At 65.7% G+C, this 17,378-nt stretch overlaps 1 protein-coding gene across 1 annotated transcript in view; it reads left to right on the top strand.

Moving 5' to 3' along the window:
- Positions 1 to 17,378, top strand: part of MEGF6 (multiple EGF like domains 6) — an 81,737-nt gene that overhangs the window by 13,461 nt on the left and 50,898 nt on the right. Inside the window, exon 4 of the mRNA XM_032863218.1 lies at positions 4,945 to 5,049. Coding sequence (XP_032719109.1) covers positions 4,945 to 5,049 — 105 coding nt within the window. The remainder of the gene's footprint in view (positions 1 to 4,944; positions 5,050 to 17,378) is intronic.

Below are 17,378 nucleotides of genomic sequence, written 5' to 3'. Positions count from 1 at the left end.
TTCTCTGAGGTTTCTTTTTTTTTTTTAAATTTTTAAATTTTTAAAAAGATTTTATTTATTTATTTGACAGACAGAGAAAGATCACAAGCAGGCAGAGAGGCAGGCAGAGAGAGAGAGGAGGAAGCAGGCTCCCCTCTGAGCAGAGAGCCCGATGTGGGGCTCGATCCCAGGACCCTGAGATCATGACCCGAGCCGAAGGCAGAGGCCCAACCCATACCCAGGTGCTCCTCTCTGAGGTTTCTGTGAGCCAGGCCCCGCACTGGGAGCTCACGTGGGCCCCCACACCTACCACATACCTCGGTGGTGGGCTGATCCCCCGTTGTGGTGGAGGAGCTCCGGCCCGGAGAGACCCCTCCCAGGCTCCATCCTGAACATTCTGTTGGCTGCAGGGAGGGGTTGAGCTCGCCTGCAGGCCTGGCCAGGAGGTGCCCTCAGCCCCAGCCAGCAGACAGCCCTGCCCCTCCTCTGGGGATGCCAAGGGGGCGCTGGCACAGGGATGGGGCTCCCCTGCTCCTGGGCCCAGCCCTCATGGCAGGGAGTGGATGGGAGCCAGAGGCATCGGCACGGGAAGTCTGTAGGAGGCCGAGCAGCTGGGACAGACCGTGAGAGAGCAGGGCCCAGGCCAGGAGCTTTGCCTTGGGTCTGAGTCGGTCCCTCTGGCCCTGGCCTGCTGGAGCTACAGAACGCACGTGGGGCTCGTGGGGCTCTTGGGCAGAGGTGCCAGGGAGAAGGCTGACATTTGTGCCACATGCACGTTTGGTGAGCTAGGCCGTGTGTTCAGAGCCTGCGGGGTGGGGGTGGCCCAGAGACCAGGAGAAACTTGCACGCCCGGATCACACCTGCCCCGCCTGAGGCCACCCCAGCAGGCAGCTGCTTAGGGAAGAGAAGAGCAGGGCCCATGGGCCAGCCACGTGGCAGTTCGGGGATGTGTCCCGGGCCCACATGGGCAGAAGCCCGGTGCTTGCAGGGGAGCGGAGCCCCATCACCACAGTGAGCCCGTCCCAGGACAGGGGCCACCCCTGCTCCTGCAGCAGGGTCACGTGAGGTCCAGCCAAGGGCAGGTGTTTCGTGGCGCCCACTGTAAGAGAGCATGGCCGGCGTTAAGATGCCATAGGTGTCCGGGGCGCCTGGGTGGCTCAGTCGGTCGAGCGTGCGACTCTTTGTTTCGGCCCAGGTCACCTCATGGGTCATGAGATGGAACCCCGTGTCAGGCTCCATGCTCAACGGGACCCTCACCCCTCCCCCAACCATGAGTGTGCAGGCACACCTGTGTGCTCTCTTTCTAAAATCAACCAATCTTTGAAAAGGAAGGAAGGAAGGAGGGAGGAGGGAAGGAAGGAAGGTGTCCAGACGTGCTGCCTTCACCCTGGGGACTGTGCTCCCCAAATCCACCATCCTGCAGACTGGACGCCCCTTGGGGCCCCACCAGCCTTGGTTCTGGGGATGTGGGTAGACCCACCCTGTGTCACCCCAAGGCCCCAAGGTCTGGTGCAGCGGGGGTGCTTTTTGAGCTGCCCCCGTCCCAGCGCCTCCAGCCCTACTCCGCACACCAGGGAGGGCGATGTTCCTCCTTCGTGGTTCAGATGGCGGGCGGGGACCCCATCAGCCCTGCGGGTGGGCTGCTGCGGGCAGCGGGTCCGGCTTTGGCTCAGGCGGGCCGTGGAGCAGACACTTGGCGGAATGAAGGTCGCTGAGAAGAGTGTGTCCATGTGTGCAGATCGCCCGGCCTGGAGCTTAACCCGAGTTTGTTTGTTTGTTTCTTCCTTTTTTAAAAAAATTTTATTTATTTATTGAGAGAATGAGAGAGAGAGAGAGCATGAGAGGAGAGAGGCCAGCAGGAGAAGCAGACTTCCTGCCAAGCAGGGAGTCTGACGCAGGACTCGATCCCGGGACTCCAGGATCATGACCGGAGCCGAAGGCAGTCGCTCCAGGTGCCCTTAACCCGTTTCTGACCCACCGACTCACACCAGACAGAACGCGTGTGCGCAGGCCTTGCCTGCTAAGGCATCTGGGCCGTGGGGAGCTGGCGGGGGTTTGGGGCAGAGGGAGATGCATGCATGATGGTTCCTGGGAGTCTTCTCCAGCCCCGTGGGACTCCCTGGCTCGGGCCCTCCCTCTGCCAGCTCGGTCCTCGGAGAACGCGGCCGCCCACGGCAGCGGACCCTGTGGGCGCCCCCGTCCCGGGTCACCTGCACCGGCCCTGGTATTTCTGACTCTTGGGAGGCGGCTCCTTCAGGGCTCCTGAAGGTCCTGTGGCCACAGGCCTGGCCAAGCTGAGTCTGAGGGACGGTCCCCAGGAGACCCCTGGCCCCGGCCCTGGGAACATAGTAGGTGTTTCAAGAAAATACACTAATGTTAAGTAGAGGACACATTTACTGCTCGGAAATCTCTAAATTGTCTGCAGGGCGCCCATCCAGCCTCCGTTCACGGCCACGGGTCAGGTTTTCCCCGTGTCTGTTGCTGACCTGGCGCTTCTTCCCACACGGGGGTCGCCTGGGTCTCACGGCGGGTGTCAGACACGTGGGTCTAAAAGCCCGGCTTTGGCTCCTGAGCTCCGCCTGCCTGGGCGTGAGTCCTTCCCGTGCTTGCTTGGGCCGTGTCCTTCCTCGGCCTCCGGCGGGGGGTTTTGGGGTCCTTGTCTGCTGTCTGTGCTGCCCCCTCAGAGGCGTGGTGGGAATGGGGCTGTGCCCTGCCGCTGGAGGTGACCCTCCTGACACAGGGGAGGGAGACCCTGTCATGCAGCCCAGCAGGGGAGGCCCCCTCCTCTACCACTTGCCCACAGCCCAGCTCCACGCCCGCCAAGCAGGCTCTGCCCCCCTGGCTTCTCTCTGCAGCCCCCCACTACCCCTGCATCCCGCCGGCCTCCCCGGGAGTGCCCCTTCTCGGTTTGGGGCATAGTCATGTATCTTTGTCTTTCCCGTTTTCGTTTCTGTGGCTGTGCCGCCCTCTGCATCCCTCCGTCTGGGGACACCCCAGCTCTGTCCTCCCGCGAGGGCCTGGCCACCCCCGACCCTGTCCGCCTGTAGTGCGTTCTTGCTTTTCTTCCTTCGACGGCGCCTTCGGGGTCTGCGTGTGGGCGGGGCCCCGGAGCGCGGTGGGTGGTGGCCAGGGTGGGGTCGACGCTCACTCTCAGGGAGTCCGTGGGCACAGTAGGGAGAGGGCCATGCTGTGGGTGCATATGGTGTGTGACATTTGGGGATGATGCCGGTTGTCCTGGTGGGTGGCAGCCCAGAGCGCCCCGGGGTCTGAGGGGTGAGCTCACGGTATGGGGGACTTTGTGCTCAGCGGACAAGAAGGTCACAGCGGCCGTGGGGCGGAGAAAGCAAGTGAGCAGGGCAAGCAGTGACAGTGGCCTTCACTGGCCCCGTGGGGCTGGGGGTGCTGGGGGAAGGTGGGCTCCACGTACTCTGGAGCTAGGTTCCGGGCCTTTAGCCTCTGGGACGCTGTTGCTGTCCGTGCCCCAGGTTGGCCCCTCGGCCGGCCTTCCCTGTGTGGGCTCCGGGGTCACCATGCATGTCCTCCCCACATCCCTGTGGCGCTATTTCACCCCCAACCCCCCACTCCTGCACACTTCAGACACGTTGTCCGGCTGCAGGTGTGGGGCTGGAGGGAGGAGGCCGGGAGTTCACTCATAGGGGGGCCGGAGCAAGGGGGAGCACTGCCCCCAACACCGGGACAGCGGCCACAGTTAGGGGACAGGGAGGAGGAAGCATTCCACAGAGGGCCCTCCTGACCCCAGGCTCTACGCAGAGGATCCTGGGGCCCGGTCCCTGCTCACGGGCTGTGTGGCCTGGGGCCATGTGCCGCCTGTCTCTGAGCCTCCGTTTCCTTACCAAGCGCAGCGTCCATCCCAGAAGGCTGCCTGGACCCATGTGCTGGGCCAACAGCCCTCTGGTAGGCCTCCCGCCTTCTGGAGTTTCTCTTCCTGCTCCTGGTGGGACCCACGAAGTGACCCATGAAGTCACTGAGCTCATGGTTCGCACCAGGCTCCTGGAGGCTTTGGGGGTAGTCACTGTGCCGAGCAGCCCCTCACCCAGTGAGCACCCCTGAAGCCTCCGGGCTCAGGGCCAGGCTGGTGGGGTCCCAGGGTGGGGGACCAGTCTCCCGCCTTGACCGTACACCCCTGTGCGTGGGGATATGATGGGAGGCAGCTGCAGGGCCAGGAAATGGGTGCTGGGGTACCCGGGCCAGCCAGGGTCGGGGTCCTCGCTGTGATGGGGCTGGCGGGCAGTTTGGGGCTGCTGGGTCCTTGGGGGCTTCCTGCCTAGTGTCGTGGACAGGCAGCTTCCCACCCCTCACACTTTTGCTGCGATGGGACGATGGGGTTCACTGGCCCCCACGCCATGGGTGGGCAGCCTCCTGCCCAGTGGGGTGAAGTGTGGGGAACGGTCTGGGGGCAGGGGTCTCCTCTAGAGAGGTAGGAGGGGGCCTGCCCGCCCCAGCCCAGAACCTTCCTTCCATCCCTCCTTCCGGGCTCTGCTGGCCTGCTCCGGCATTGTCCTTCCTAGGGACGATGGTTGGCACCCTCGGGCGTGAGCAGGAGGGCTGGGGTCCTCAGCGGTGGGCTGTTCCCCTGCCGCATCTCCCTCCCCACCTCCTCGAGAAAATGAAAGGGGGGACTTCAGGCTCTGGTGGCAGTGCCAGTGTGTGACCCAGGACAGAACAGAGCTGGGACCGGTGACCCGACGGCAGGGTCGGGGTTGCCGGCCTGGGTGATGCCCCCATCCCCCAGGGTTCGGGGCTCAGCTCTCAAGGTGCAGTCTGGGGTTCCGTGGGAGGAGGGCTGTCCTCTCTGTGGCGGGGCTCTGGGTCCTGTCCAGCCTGGGATTTTGCCTCTTGGGGGACATGGGCTAGGGTCCCCAAGGACACTGTGTCCTATGGGTGGGCTGTGGCTGCCCCTGGGCTGTTGCCCGTCCTCTCACGCTTTCTCTCCTCTCTCCACAGCCCACTGCAGCGCTGGCATCTGTTTCAACGGTGGCCACTGCATGCCTGGCTCAGCCCAGCTATGCTACTGTCCCCAAGCCTTCCAGGGCCCCCGCTGCCAGTATGGTGAGTGGACGGTTGGGCATTCTCCCCTCCACCGTCTAGCCCTGCTCCTGCGGCTTGTCTGACCTTGCTGGTGGGGGGGCAACCCTGGGACTCTCCCCACAGATGCCCTGCACGCCGTCATCTTAGAGCCCCCCCCGCCCCCGCCAGTCGTGCCCTCCAGAGAGATGGGCAGGGGCTGCCTGGGGTGCTGGGCAGCTGGGAAGTGGCCTGGCCCAGCGTCTCTAAGCAGCACTCCTGCCGTGCTGGGGACCCTGGCGTCCTTCACGATGAATGACGCGGGGGTGTGCTGGGCCCTACTGGAGGCGGCTGGTTTGGGGAAACCGGACACCTCTGTAAATCGATACGTCACCGAAACCCGTCTATGCTGCCCGCACTTGAACAGAAACCCAACGGAGTGAATTTTCGAAACCTCGTTGGCTTTATTAACTGACTCGAGTCAGGCAGAAACCCATCTCGCAGAAAGGAAAGGTTTTTAAAGGGAAGAGAAAGCGCACGAGAAAGGAAATTATCAGCCGGGCCAGTTGGCCCTTCCCGGGGGGACGTATCCTGGCGCTGACCGGGGGGTACGGGAGCTGGCGGCTGGCGGGTGCCGCTCTGGGCTGGGGGCTCGGTGCCCGGACGTGGGGTCTTCAGCTAAGTCGTGCCATGTTGGGGGCTGTGCCCACGGGGGACACTGACTGGGTTCCGGGCGGGGCGTCTGGCTTCGAGGGGCCGCCGGGCTGACTGCGTTTTTGTAAAGAGGAGCACAAGCAGATGGGAAGTCAGGAGGCCCCACAGACGCTCCTCCTGAGTTCTTGGGGATGGGGAAGCGTGAGCATTTCGCTGGGGTTTCCTGCTTTGTCCAGTGTCTTCAGTGAGCACGGAGCTCTCAGGGTCCCGTCGGGATAGGCGCAGGCCATGCCGCCCGCTGAAATGAAATACCCCCAGACAGTTTCCGGGGCTTTGAACCTGCTCCGGGCGAGCAGCTGGGCCTCCTTCCAGGTGGATGCCGGGGCGGACGTCCTGCGCCACGCTCCAGTGCCTTGGAGCCCAGCGGGCAGCCGGGAAGGGGGCGGGTATCAGTTAATTGTGGGGAACAGGAGGCCCCCTGCTTGCACAGGGGACCCTGCCCGCTGGCTGGTCCCTGTGTGTCCCCCTGTGGTGGCCTGCCCTCTGTCTCCAGCATGGGCCGAGGGCAGGGGTCCTGGGAGCGGCTGGGTCCCTGGGTTCTGAGACGGGGGCCGGCCGCTGGGGTGCTGAGGATTGGAGAAGTGGTCAGGCGACTGCGCTTGCGTACCCAATGCCCTCTGTTAGCAGGAAGGTTCTTGGCTGAGCTGGTTCCTCTATCCTGCTTCTTCGTGGGCTCCGTGGGCTGGGAGGACCGAGGCCTGGGCCATGGAGTGAGGCCTGCTGTCGAGAGCCCTCCAGATGCTGGGGGGCCCCTGCCCCATGTCCTGGTGCCTCAGCCGGACCTCCTGACGTTAGGACCCTGAGCCCCTTGGCGGGCGGCAGCTGCTGGGTGTCCTCCTGGGTGCTGTCTCCTGGAAGAAAGGCTGGACATCCAGGGCTCACTGTGTAGGCTAGACAGACAGGGCTGGGTACGCAGGGTGGGTTGTACAGAGGTGGGTGTGCTGGGTGGGGAGTGCAGAGCGGGTGTGCTGGGTGGGGTGTGTGGGCTGGCAGGGCCTGTTGCGCAGGGGTGGGTGTACCGGGACAGGCGTGCAGGGCCTGTTGCGCAGGGGTGGGTGTGCTGGGGCGGGTGTGCAGGGCCCCATGTGCAGGGGCGGGTGTGCAGGGGCGGGTGTTCAGGGATGGGTGTGCAGGGCTGTGTGTGCAGGGCTGCGTGTGCAGGGGCGCCCCTGCCCGTGCCCCCGCCCGCACCCCGACAGCACCACCTTCCCGTCTCTCCATCTGGCTCTGGATGAGGCGGGCACAGGCTTCAGTCCAGTTGGGAATATTTAACAACCCCCCAATTATAATTGATTCCAGTTTTGAAAATAAAAGCCATATTTTTTTCTGGTTCCCCCAAATTCTTTCATTTGAATCAAAGCATGTGGGGAGGGAGGCATCCCGCTGGGCTGACTTTGGAGTGCAGAGGGGGAGGGGGCCCCTAGGAAGAGCCCCTCCTCTGCCTGCCCCCCTCCCGGGGGCTGTGGCCTGTGGGGGAGGTGGTGGCTTAGCCCTTTGTTCCACCTCCCCCCGCCCCATCCCCCTCCAGGAAGGCGGAAGGCAGCGACACAAAGGGGGTCTGTGCTGGCAGAGCCCAGGGTGGGGGCCCGAGTGTGCAGGGCTCGGCCCCCCTTGGTGCTGCCAGAACTAGCTTCCGTGTCATGTACGCGTGACCCTGGGCAGTGTCCTGGACCCTGGTCACTCCATGTGTCAGGTGGGGAGGGAGAGTGGTTTTCTGCGCGTCCCAGGGGTCGGCACAGGTGAGGCCCAGCGCCCCTGTGGGAGAGGGGGTTGGCAGCGCTGTCTCTCCCTAGGCCAGGTCTGCTGGGCCTGCGGGCTTGAGAGTGGGTGATCTGGTGGCCTGGGTTGTCCCAGGCTCTTGGGGTAACTGCCTGCGCCGCCTGCCCGAGCTCCGTCCAGGGGCCTGGGGTGGGGACGCCCTGCGGACGAATGCCCCCCCCCCCGCCCGTGGCCCAACACCCGCAGTCAGCAGAGGAGGGCTGTGCACCACGGGAAGCCTTTGACCCATGGGCTCCTGGGGTCCTGTCCATCCACTGGGAGAGGTTTGCACCCGCAGACAGCACAGCTCTGTCCCCCTTCGGTACCCAGGTCACACGTGTGTGCTCCTAGTGAGCGGTAGATGCCCCCCCGGCCACCCACACGCGGGCTGCCTGGCTGCCGTCACGGGGTCTTTAAAGGAAAAACGGGCAGGAGACACAGCCCTAGGAGTGTACGATCTCTCAACCCAGCTGTGCACCATGACGGGGCCGCCAGTCCTGTCTTGGGACTCGATCTCACCTGACCTCATGGGACACAAGCAGGTGGAGAACTCAGGTCTGGGTTATCTCTGGTAGCTTCTTGGTCCCAGAAGCTTTGTCATTGGTTCCCCTCTGGGCCTCAGTGTCCTCACCTGTAAGATGGGTGGGTTGAGTAGGTCTCTGAGGCAGTTCTGGGACTCAGGACTCTCAGCTGAGCAGAGAGCTGGGCAGCCTGGAGGGCTTCCTGGAGGAGGTGGGCCTGTGGGCTGGGGAAGGTTTGGGGAGGTGCAGATGGTTCAGGGTGGGGTTTCCAGATGAAAGAGAGGCTAGAGCAGAGCCTTGGAGAGGAGAGAGTGAGTCAGCCTGGAGGGCCTGGGTGGGGATTGCAGATGAAGGGTCAGCCTGGAACCCCCAGGGCCCTTGGCCGCCCTCTCTGGGCCGGTGGAAGACATGAAGTCAGGACGGCCACTTTGGGGCTGGCCCAACAGGTGCCCCGGGGGACCCAGCGTGACCTGCTCCCCACCCCCCACGCCAGCCCAGCAGGGACCGAGGTCTGAGGTCCTGCCTGGAGCCTCTATGCTCTGGTGGGTCCTGCCTTCTGAGCAGGAAGCCAGTGGGTGGGGGACCCTGGGTGGGGCTGGAGGCGGCTGCTCTGAGAAGTAGAGGCAGGCGGCTGGCCCTGAGGGCCTGGGGACAGGAGGCAGACCCCGCTGTCCGAGGCACCCCCCCCCCCCCCCCCCCCCCCGGGCTCAAGGGCGGCTCTGTTTCTAAATTGGGATTATGTCTCAATGGAGAGGGAGCTGGCCTCCCGGCTCCCTGCGGCGCTGCCCCTGTGTCCGAGGGTGGGAGCCTGACCCCTGCCCTGAGGACCAGACGCCACCAAAGGTGGCTCTCGGCCAGCCGCTGTGACCAGGCCTGGGAGCTGCTGCTGCTCCGGGAGCCTGGGCCTCATGGAGGTGGGGGTGGGGAAGGCAGCCAGCGCTGCCCGCCCCTGAAGGGCCGGGGGCACAGTTCCAGCACCCGTGGGCTCCTGCCACCTGCTGCAGCATTGCCGTCCCGAAGCCGGCGGCCACAGCGGCCCTCGCCTGGCCTGAGTCCTTCGGAGCAGCTCAGTCACTGTCCCGTGGGTGTGGTCACGGGCTAACCTGTCCCCATCTGCCTCTGACCTCCATCCCCCCAGACTCCAGGTTCCCTGTGCCCTTCCCTGTGCCCGCATGGTGTGGCTGGGCCATTCGAGGGTCCTGCTGGCCATCAGGAGCGGGGTGCTTGCTGACCCCGCAGCTGGGGGCACCCCTGTGAGCACCTGGGCTTCCCTGGGAAGCTGTCCTCAGGGTCCAGCCTTCGAGGAGCTCAGTGGGCTCTCCGGGGAATCAGAAAAGCCAAGCCCGAGGTGGCCCGCTGTGCGTGGCTCTCCCGCACCTGGGTGGCCGGTTGTGCTCCACGTCCAGCCTGAGCGGACACGCACCCTGCTTTAGCTGCACGAAAGCCTTCCTTCGAAGACAGCTCCCGAAATCTCCACAGCCTCGCTTTCCTGCAGGAGGGGGCAGGGGGTGTCTGCCTGGCCTGGGGGCGCCTTGGCCCTTGGGAGGGCAAGGCCTGGGGCGTCAGATGGAGGGGTGAGTGGTGGCTCTGACTCTGCCCTCTGGCCTCCGTCGTGCTGCCCTTGGCAGTCAGCGGGGCCGGGTGTGGCTGCTGCAGGGCCATCGTGCTGGCGGGCCGGGCCACGTCCCTGCAGGGCCATCGTGCTGGCGGGCCGGGCCACGTCCCTGCAGGGCCGTGGTGGGGTTGCCGACAGCCTGTCTAGGTCGGCCGAGAGTGGCCGTGCGCAGAGTCGGAGCCGCAGTTTCAACGTGGCTGACTCCGGGGGCGTTTGTGTTCACACAGTGAATCACTCAGCTTCCAGGTTTGACCTTCCCCCGCACCCAACCACAGGGGCGCCTCGGTCTTTTGGGATGACTGTGGCCTCTGGGCCTGCCTCGTGCACTGTGGGGCTGTGGGCCTTCCCAGGACGGACTCCAGAGTCGGGGGCTTCCTACTCTCCGACTACAGGCAGGAGGACCAAGGGCAGACCCTCCTGGGAGCGGGGGTCCGCGATGCTGCCCCGCCTGCCCGTTTGGTGAGTGAGGAGCTCAGGGGCCCCTGCCCAAGTGGGGCTACTGTCCAGGCAGGGCTGAGGCTCAGGTTTGGAGGACAAGCCCTCCGCGCCTCCCGTCCCCAGGCTGCCCCAGGCTCGAGGCCCCGCCCCATCCTCCGGGTGGTCTCCCGAAAGGATACCGTGAATCTGTCCTTTGCCTGCCTCAGCCGCACTGTTCTGTGCCCCCCTCCCCAAAGATGACCCACACTCTTCTGTGACATGCTCTCCCCTGGACTACAAGGGCGGTCCTGGGGTGGACGCTGGACGGGCTGGTTGCTTGCCCATTTTATAGATGGGGACACGGAGCCCAGGCCATTCCTGAGTTGCTGGGGTCAGTGGTGGCTCAGTGCTGGCCAACTCTTGGACTCACTGCACCGGGCTGGACGCTCGTGGTGGCCCCACTGGGTGGCGTCTGGGGTCTGTCGGCGCCATACCCTGTGGGGGTCTCCAGACCGGCATGACCTCGGGGCAGACAGGCTCTGGCACAGGGGCTCCCTCCGGTGTGTTTGGGGCCGAGGGCCCTCTCCTGGGCTCTGGCAGACTTCTGTCCGGAGGCCCACTGGGCCGAGCAGAGCCTGCAGCTGCCCACCGTTCCCAGAAGCCGCAGAGCCTCGTCTTCTGGAACCCAGCTGGCCGGTTGATGGCTCAGCACTTTCCGTCTGGACAGACGGATGGCTTGGCCATGCCGAGCGGGGCGGGCTGCCCAGCCCCCGGCCCTTAGGGACCCCCGCTCTGCACAGAGGCTGCCCCAGCCCTCCTGCGTCTTTCAGGCCCTCGTTGCCCCTGTTCTCCACCGGGGGAGGGGAGCGGAGGATGAGGGCCTCTACGGCAGCTGTCTGCCCGGAAGGGCGCTCCTGGCTGGCGTGGTGGCCCAGTGGGTGCCCGAAGGACAGGGATCCGGGTCAGCAGAGGTAGCTGGATGGGGCCGGGGGTGCTGGGGCAATGTAGGGGGTCCGTGCACTTGGGGACTCTCGGCCTAGACGTGAGGGAGGCCCTCACAGCCCAGCAAGGACTTACACGCGTGGAAGGAACTTGCTTAGGAAGCCGTGGGGGGTCCTCCCTCCCCTCCTGCCGGCCTGGCTGCCTCCCGGATGAGGTCCCCACCGTGCTGGGCCCCTTCTCATTGCCCCAGTGGGCTGCCCCTCTGGGGGTCTCTGGCTCACCCCTCATGCCCAGCACCCGGCGATCAGAGCCTTCATGAGTCAATAAAACGAAGCCATCCACTGAGCTGTCGCTGGGGACCTCACCTCAGGGCCTGCGTTCCCGGAGGAGCCCTGCCTGGGCTCGGGAGCCCATTTTGGGCCTGCCTCTGCCTCCTTAGGGGCTGAGCCCTCCACCGGGCCACATCCCTGGCTCCCCGCCCAGCGGCTCCCTCACACCTTGCAGAGGGAGACCCAAGGTGGCAGGCAGAGCAGCTCTGGGCGAGCCCCGGACCCTGGGCTGCTTTCTGGGAGCTTGGAGGGTGCCTCGGCCCCGGGTCCACTCCACCCGTCCGAGCACGCGCCGCCCGGAGGCCTAGCTGTTCCGGGGGCAAATCCTAGGAAACGTGCTGATAGCTGGTTTTTAGGATTCCTGGGGCTCGTGCCTGGCTCCCTATCCAGGCTGGATAATTAATGAGGGGTCTGCCGGCAGGTCTGGCGTCGGCATCCTGGGTCTGCTCTTGGGTCTTGGCGGCTCCCGGCATTCCAGAGCAGGGCCTGGCCCTCTGTGCCCGGGTCGAAATGGGGCCTGGGCAGCATCACGCGGAGCCAGGCCAGCTGATAACAGGGCCGTTACTGTGGGAGGGGAGGTGGTGGGCAGGGGTGCCTCCGGCCACCCTGGCTGCCAGGGGGCTGCTGCCTGGCTCGGTCTCCGTGGGGGCCCAGGGATCGCCCCACCTCTTGGGGTTCCACCTTGGGGTCCTTGGAGGTCTCAGGAGGGAGAAGGCCACTTCCCCACTGAGCCCCGTGCAGCTGCCCGTCCTGCCTCGTGCTGGCTTTCTGCAGGGCAGTGTCAAGGCCAGAATGCAGCAGGGCAGGGCACAGGCATCCCACATATCCGAGCCCTCCCCGGCGGACGTGGCCGCCCTGACCTGGGGACCCTCGACCCGAAGCAAACCGCAGTGGGTGTTGCGTGTATGGGCCTGCGAGCCCCAGTGGCAGAGGAATAGGGTGGTCCCGTGACCACTCGGTTTGACTGGACAGTTTGGAAGATTCCTGGACGCTGGACTTCTGGGTGCTTGGCCCCAGTTCCTGGCAGGGGGACTTCCTGGCCTAGCCCAGACGCGGAGCGTGCACAGACAGAAGGGCCGGAGCTCCCGGGCCTGCCCCTTGCACGCAACCTCCACTCTCCCAGCTCCCTGGGCCGCCTGACGCCTCCCGGCATGGCCCTGGCCTTCCAATGGGCTGGCTTCGTGCTCACAGTCTGTGGCTTCCCTTCCAAGGACGGGCATTGCCTTTTCTGCTCAGGGACAAAGACGGGCGAGTTTTGCAGCAAACCCATGACAGGACTTGTTCAGCAGGAGAAAGGCTCTCCACACCTCGTGCACCAAACATCTCCGTCCTGTGCCCCGTGCGTGCTTGGGCTGTGTCCTGCCCGGGGTGCGGGGTAGACGGCTCTGCCCGGTGCTGGCCTGGCTTGGGGGCCTGGTGAAGGGCAGCAGCCTGTGTGACCATGGAGGGCGCTGGGCCTTTCTGGGATTCCAGATTCGTCGTCCCAGAGGTCGGGGGCACAGGGGTGGGAGCTGAGGTCTCCAGGGGACCTCCCGCAGGTGTCTGTGCACCGTGGGGCAGGCGGGCTGGGCTCGGCCGCAGAATTCTGGCTCCCTGTCCTGGTTTCCCTCACCTGCGGGACCACCATCACTTCAGGGTCTCGGTGCGGGGGCCCCGTGCCGGCCCGTTCACCGCCAGTCCTCTTGGGCTGTGTTTGCCCCCGTCTAGGGGCCTCCTCCAGACTGAGGGCAGGGCAGGCTGGGGTGGGGGTGGACCCGGGCTGGCTCTGGGCTGGGTCCAGGACAGACACCACCTCCTAGGAGCAGCTGTGCTCTGGGGCCAGCGTCTCTAGGCACTGCCAGGTCGACAAAGCCCCACAGGAAGGGAGGGGCGGTGTCCTGGGGAGGAGGTCGCTGGTGCTGGCCGGGTACTTGGCGCTGGGCAAGGAACTTTCTCTTCAGCCCCTGTGGGGACAGCATGTCCGCTGTGGGGGCACCTGGAGCTCGCATGGCCCATCTCTCTTTTGGGCTACATGTGGGGTCCCTGCAGTTGGGACGGCCCTGCCGAGGCTATGGGACTAGGTGGGGTCCTCGGGGGGCAGCATTCCGAGCCCGGTGGCAGTCCTCTTGTCTGTCCTGTCTTGGGGTGACGTGGCGCAGGGCTGAGCGGGGCGGCCTGTGTGTCCCCTGGCAGCTGTGAGCACAGGGTGGGGGTAGGCCATGCTGGCTACTGTGCTTACAGCCCTGTGGGCCGTCCCGTTTTCTGTGTCCTGGGAACAGGTGGAGCTGTCCGGATTCCTGCGTGAGGGGCAAGGCGCCAAGGTTTCTGGCCCTTCTGTGCTTTGTGGCGAGAGGACGGCCCGCCTTTGCCCCGCCAGCCCCGGGATGTAGCTGCGGGACCCAGAGCTGTCGGGAAGGGCCTCCTGTGCGCACCCGGGGAGCGTCAGGATTGTGCAGGGAGGGTCTGGGCAGTGTGGCCCCTCTGACTTGGGCGCTCAGACTGTCGGAATGCCCGGAGGCTTGTACCCCCCCAGCCCTTTGAGGCCACGGACACCCCTGCTTCCCATGGGGGGGCAGACGATGGGTGGAACACATGGGGCTGCGGGGCCCAGCCTGGAGGGCTGTCTTTGGGAGCGACCTGAGTGCCGGGCTGGGGCAGTGGGGCTGGCTCACGTGGGGCTGCGGAACGCGGTCAGAGTCCCCCGTCTGCCGGCCGGCCAGTCCACAGTCCACGTGGAGGAGCTAAAGCTGCCCGTTCCCGAGACCAGGCTCCAGGGAGGGGGCAGCTGGGCCCCGAGCCTGGCAGTGCTGCCTGGACCCCCAGGCCATCTCTCCAGGTGGGTGGGGACCTGGTCCCCCTCGCCCCGATGCTGTGGGGCAGGGATCTGGTTTTGTTGGGGAGGCCGCCCTGGCCTGAGGACCCAGGGGTCGGAGGTGGCTGATGGACAGTGTCTGGCCCAGGCCTCTTCCTCTTCCAGACTGAATTGTGTTCCAAAGGGGAGGCAGGCTGGCTGTGGCCCCTCCCTGTGTGTCCCAGAGGGCAGGCCCCAGGCCGGGTCCTTGCCGGGCCCTCCATGTGCTGTTAGAGTGGGTGAGGGACAGGGGGCTCCACAGCCTGGACCCCCATGCCCCTGCTCACAGCCTGTTCTCTTCCGTGGGACTCACTGGGGCGGCAGCTACCCCGGGATCCTGGGAGGCGGCCCTGAGGGTGGTGGGTGGGATCGGGTTTCTGGAAGAAGAGGGTGTCCTGGGGCCCCAGGGCACAAGGCTGTTGGGATGGGAGGATAGGCGAGTGGTGTCCCCTGGGGCAGATGTCCATACAAGGCCAGGCCGTGTTCCCTGCCCTTCTCCGTGCTGACCTCTGCCCTCCGCCGGCTCCGGGCTCTGCAGGCGGGATGAGGAAGGCCCAGAGGCTAGGGTGGTGGGACGTGGGAGGCCCTAGCAAACGGGGCCCTCCACCCCCGGCCAGCCAGCCGTGCCCCCAGCATCCCCCAGCCCTGCCAGCCTTTCCAGAGCCTTCCGCGGGCAGCAGGAAGGCACGAGGGAGCAGCCATGGGGAGGGGGAGGGCTCACAGACCCCCTCCTGGAAGGGGCTCCTGCCCCAGCACGCCCAAGTGGGTGCCCACCCTGCCTGTGCCTCAGGGCGGGCACTGGCGCCCTCTGGTGGCGAAGAGAGGCCAGAGCGGCCGCACCAGGCCCCTGGGATTTCAGGTCCCTGAGTTCTTCAGCGGCTCCTGAGCTGGTCCAGCCCCGTGATGGCTGGTGTCACCTGGGGTCACTCCTGACAGCTGCTGAGGCCTGAGGGACACCGTAGGAAAGAGGATGGGACCCAGTTGGGGCCTTGGGTGAGAAGGAGGGGGGATGGCCTTGGAGGGTGGGGTTGAGAGCGTGACTGGGGAGAACAGGGGTGAGGGAGGGGGCAGGAGGGGTGGAAGTGACAGGGGCTGCATCGGTGGGGACTGCAGCTCCGAGGGCTTAAGTACTCACCACAACGTGAGCCGTGAGCCGGGAGACCTGGCGGGTCGGTGGGCGGGGGCAAGGCCAGCGTGCGGGGGTTGGCCAGGCAGGGCCCGAGTCCCAGCGGGTCCACTGGGGCACAGCCAGGGGGTGACTCGGCACTGGTGACTGAGCACCGCTGTGGAGCGAGCCCGGCCCCAGGACTGCCGGAGCTTGAGGTCGGACGGTGAGGGGCGGAGAGAAGGCCAACTGCCGGTACAGGCCCGGCCCGGGGAGGGGTGCCGCGAGCCAGCACAGGCTGGGGGAGGGGTGCCGCGAGCCCAGCTCTGCGTGGGTGTGAGGGAAAGAGGCTTCCCAGGCTCTGGTCTGTGGTGTGGAGAGCATCGTGGCCCCTTTCCTGACATCGCGGAGACCAGGGCCAGTGGACACGTGCGGCTTCTGTCTGGTCCTCTGTGCCAGGGAGGTGCCCTCGGGCCTGGGGCTGTTGCCCGGGGCCCTGGGGGGTGCACCCGTGCCTGGGCAGGGTGTGGACACTGCAGGGCCCGAGGCTCCAGATGCCGAGGCAGCCACGTCGGCCTGTCCTGTCTGTGCTCCCATCTGTAGGGCAGGCACTAGCCTCGTCCCTCCTCCTGGAGGCATCCTGGGAGCCAGAGGAGGGCTCTTCGAAGGAAGCAGAGAACTCGTGCCCCAGTCCCAGGAGAACTGGTCACCACCCTTCACCTCCCTCTTTCAGCAAGGGCTCCTCCAGCCAGTACTTGCTGGCTTTCGCTGTGTGCCCAGTGCTGCCACGGGCAGGTGCAGGGCAGGGGGCAGGCTTCCTGTCGCCAGAACAGTGATTCAGGTGCTGGAGGGAACGTGAAACTTGGGCCTGGCGTGGCATCAGGCATGGGGTTCAATGCCGGCGCCCGCAGGGACTTGCCCTCGAGCGAGGTCCCCCAGTGGTCTGCAGAGAGGCGGTTGTGGAGCTGGGAGGCCGTGCGTGTCTGCTGAGGGTCTGGGCAGCTGGGACAGGCCACCTGCAGGGGAACTGTGACATATGGGCAGGCCTAGGGGTGCTGCTCACTGTGCAAGGGCCCGGGCTGGGCAGGGGGCTGAGCTGGCTGGCAGAGCAGGAGGCCGCTGGGGCCGGGACCCTTGTGTGGCCCAAGGAGTATAGGTAAGAGATGGGTGGTGCTGAGGTCCCCAGTGGGCAGTGGGATGCTTCTCTGGAGAGCCTGCCCGCGGGAGAGTAAGGCCTGAGCGGGGCCAGCTCCTCCCCTCTGCCACAGCCACTGCTCCAGGCCGGCCAGGGCCAGTGCTGCCGACCCCGCTGGCGTCTGGGCCGGGGCGGGCCTGGCTGAGGGGCTCCTGGCGGGCCAGGTGCACAGCTGACCAGAGGTTCAAGAGCGTCCAGCCCCAGGGCTGCACACCAGGGAGGCAGGAGGGGCCGACAAGGCTTCGAGCACCGTGTCAGAGCCCAGCTCGGGACTCCCCCTCCGGGGTGGCTGGGCTCCCAGCGAGGCCCCAGCCCGTCTGCGTCGAGTTCCAGGCTCTGTTTCAGGGAAGAACAGGGAGGTGCTGAGAGCCGCCAGCCCTTCCTGATCGTGGCCTAGAAACTGAACAAGATGCAAAGAGGGTGTCATATCCTGTTGTCCAGACCAGAGGGTGGACGCCTGGTGATAGGGCCTCCGAGGCCTCTGGGTTGCATGGATCTCGGGTCTCCACTGTGCAGGGGATTGGATTGGCTGTGGGTGGACTGGCTAAGTCCAGAAATCAGGCTTCTTGGGACAGAGAGAGACCTGCACACACATGTCCAAAAGGAGACACAAACGTGCACAGTGTGCACAAGTGTACCCGCATGCGCACACATGCACAGTACGCGTGTGCACACACACGATGCAGACGCACATGTGCACAACGGAGGGACGTGCACACACGCACAAGGTACACACACGCAGAATAAGACATGCGTACGCATACATGCACCGCACACACGCACATGCACAAGGCAGACACGCACACGCACACATGCACACACGTGCACAATGGAGTCGTGCACACGCACACATGCACACAATGCCCGCACAGGCACAAACACACGTGCACACATGCACGCACGTGCAAGGCAGACACACGTGCACACATGCACACGTGCACAGGCAGA

The sequence above is a fragment of the Lontra canadensis genome, unplaced genomic scaffold, assembly GCF_010015895.1.
Source record: "Lontra canadensis isolate GAN:19392208 unplaced genomic scaffold, GSC_riverotter_1.0 scaffold25, whole genome shotgun sequence".
Classification (NCBI taxonomy): Eukaryota; Metazoa; Chordata; class Mammalia; order Carnivora; family Mustelidae; genus Lontra; species Lontra canadensis.
The sequence above is the reverse complement of the archived record's forward strand: the minus strand, read 5'-3'. Positions and strand labels throughout refer to the sequence as shown.